Source organism: Tachysurus vachellii, chromosome 11 (genome assembly GCF_030014155.1).
Source record: "Tachysurus vachellii isolate PV-2020 chromosome 11, HZAU_Pvac_v1, whole genome shotgun sequence".
Taxonomy (NCBI): Eukaryota; Metazoa; Chordata; class Actinopteri; order Siluriformes; family Bagridae; genus Tachysurus; species Tachysurus vachellii.
The window spans coordinates 23,269,670-23,271,722 of record NC_083470.1 but is presented as its reverse complement, the minus strand read 5'-3'; the positions used below and the strand labels follow the sequence as shown (position 1 = coordinate 23,271,722).

General features: G+C 42.0%; 1 protein-coding gene across 1 annotated transcript in view; it reads right to left on the bottom strand.

Annotated features, from left to right (window-relative positions):
- Positions 1-205: 205 nt before the first annotated feature.
- LOC132853749 (rho-related BTB domain-containing protein 2-like) overlaps positions 206-2,053 on the bottom strand; it is a 13,092-nt gene continuing 11,244 nt past the window's right edge. Inside the window, exons 8-10 of the mRNA XM_060881686.1 lie at positions 2,041-2,053; positions 1,822-1,927; positions 206-1,717 (exon numbers count right to left, since the gene is read on the bottom strand). The exon at positions 2,041-2,053 is cut by the window's right edge and continues 76 nt beyond it. Of these exons, the coding sequence (XP_060737669.1) occupies positions 1,509-1,717; positions 1,822-1,927; positions 2,041-2,053 (328 nt within the window). The 3' untranslated portion in view covers positions 206-1,508. The remainder of the gene's footprint in view (positions 1,718-1,821; positions 1,928-2,040) is intronic.

Here is a 2,053-nt window from a genome sequence, read left to right as displayed (position 1 = left end):
GTAAATAAGTAATAACTATTTGTTTGAACAGAGATTTGAAAGTAATTAATATGCATCGTGCGTGCAGCGTCTGCGTCTCGTACGGCTTCGAATGAAGAGATGTAAACAGCGCTCTATTTAAAAGCTTGCTTTAACTTAGTGGCATTTCGCATTCAGTGTGTAAACTCCTCGGTGTTTAGCGCTACTTCGTACGAGGATGATGCAGTTTTGTTTTTGTTTTTTTGTTGCTTGAATCGTTTATTATTATTCTACACTCTACAGTTACGTCAAAGCTCTAATACTTTAATTCGTACTTTAAACGACCGAGACGTTAACATTATGTGCTCTCTACAATAGACAGGAACACTGTTTGCAAATACATTCTAATAAAAAAATGGCCTAGTCATGGGCCTGCCCATGAGCCTACTGTGTAAATAGATTGGAATATCTTAAGTTATCAATCTGAGAGCGATTGTGACGTGCAGTATTCACGAAATAGTAAGCGACAGAGATCTTCCACCCTGCAGAGTTTAGTTCATACGATAGCTGGACACCGTAACGACGTAGTGGTTCTCAGGAGCATCCAAACGATGCCATATAGTAGGGACTAAACTTGTGCAGAGGGACATCTCTCAAGAAAGCGGGTAAGCATTCTGAAAGTAAAGCATTCGTGAGTTGAGGTTAAGACTCTACTGAGTGCCCACATTTTTTGTTGAGACAACAATAAGTCTGAATCTTTGAGGTCTTGAGTTTAGCGATAAACAACAGCGAGTATTCAGAGTATTCTTTTTTTCTATTTCCATTAGCGTTCTGATTAACGGGTGTGCTGCGCGCAATGCTATTATCGTCATCAACCTCCATCAGCAAGAGAGAGAGAAAGAGAGAGAGAGACAGAGTCCAAGCAAGAGGAGGAAAAATTTGAGCCCTTTTCTAAATGATTATCGTTTAAAAAAAAAAAAAAAAAAGACCCCAGAAAAAATGCGAAACAGTTCGCTGTTAAAGTCACATCAGGGCCATTTGGGTACTTTTGACCTTCAGCAATACGCTTTTTTATCCCAGACCACTCGGTTGTACCACTGGGAAAAGTCCGGTGTAACAATCTGTATGTTCGTCCATGCAGCACATCACCGTGGAACTGGTGATTTATCCGGTAGACTGAGTGTGAAGAGGAAAAAAATCCCACTCTTAATCCTACTGTAAAAACAAGATCTGCCATTTTACTGGGTTGTTTTCAAATGGTTTCACAGCAGAAAAGTATTTTGATGAACATTGATGTTTGATTTTTCACACTGAGAACCTTGTTTTAATCTGCTGGGTCTCATCCCAAAACCCAAACAAAAAAAAGGTTTACAGTCTCTGGCTCACCCTCTTGTTTTGTTTTGTTTTTTTTTTTTTAAATGTTTTGATTCCTGCTTAGTAGTTTAGTAGAAGTTCTCGCCTGTTTATTTTTTTCGTTTAAAATGGCTGTCACTGCTGATGTGTGCATTTCCGTTTAACGTCAGTTCAATCCGTCCTCCACCCTTGACTAATCACATGACGGCGGAGGACCCAGGAGAGGACGGAGAGTTGGACGAGGGCGAGGACGGAAGATTCCAGAAGAGCCATTTGCGTTTACACTGCCGTTTCTGGTACAGGTAGTCCTCTTTCTCCCGCTCTTTGCGTGTTCGCTGGTAATGATCATCTTCCTTGAGGTACCACACTGGAGGCCAGCGATGCTTCTCGAAGTATTTCTGGTTCTCTGAAAAGTCACAAAAGGGCGTTCCTGTCAAAAACGGCGACACGTTTGACGCAAACTATGGATAACGTGGAGTGAAACACAGATGTTATGGTAACGGCACTAACCTGCGGATTTAGCCTTCATGTCACGAGGGAACTTGCGGCAGACGCTGTTGTAATTAGTGCAGATGTGGTGGAGGCACCATCCAGCTAACTGCTGGGCACCATGGAACTGAGAAGAAAGTACAGATCGTATGCACATCTAGGTCACGGCATTAGTTATGCCTGAGTGAGCATCACCAATTAGATCTTACTGCGCGAGTCCGGTTAACCTTTTAAACTTACCTGAGCCATTTCC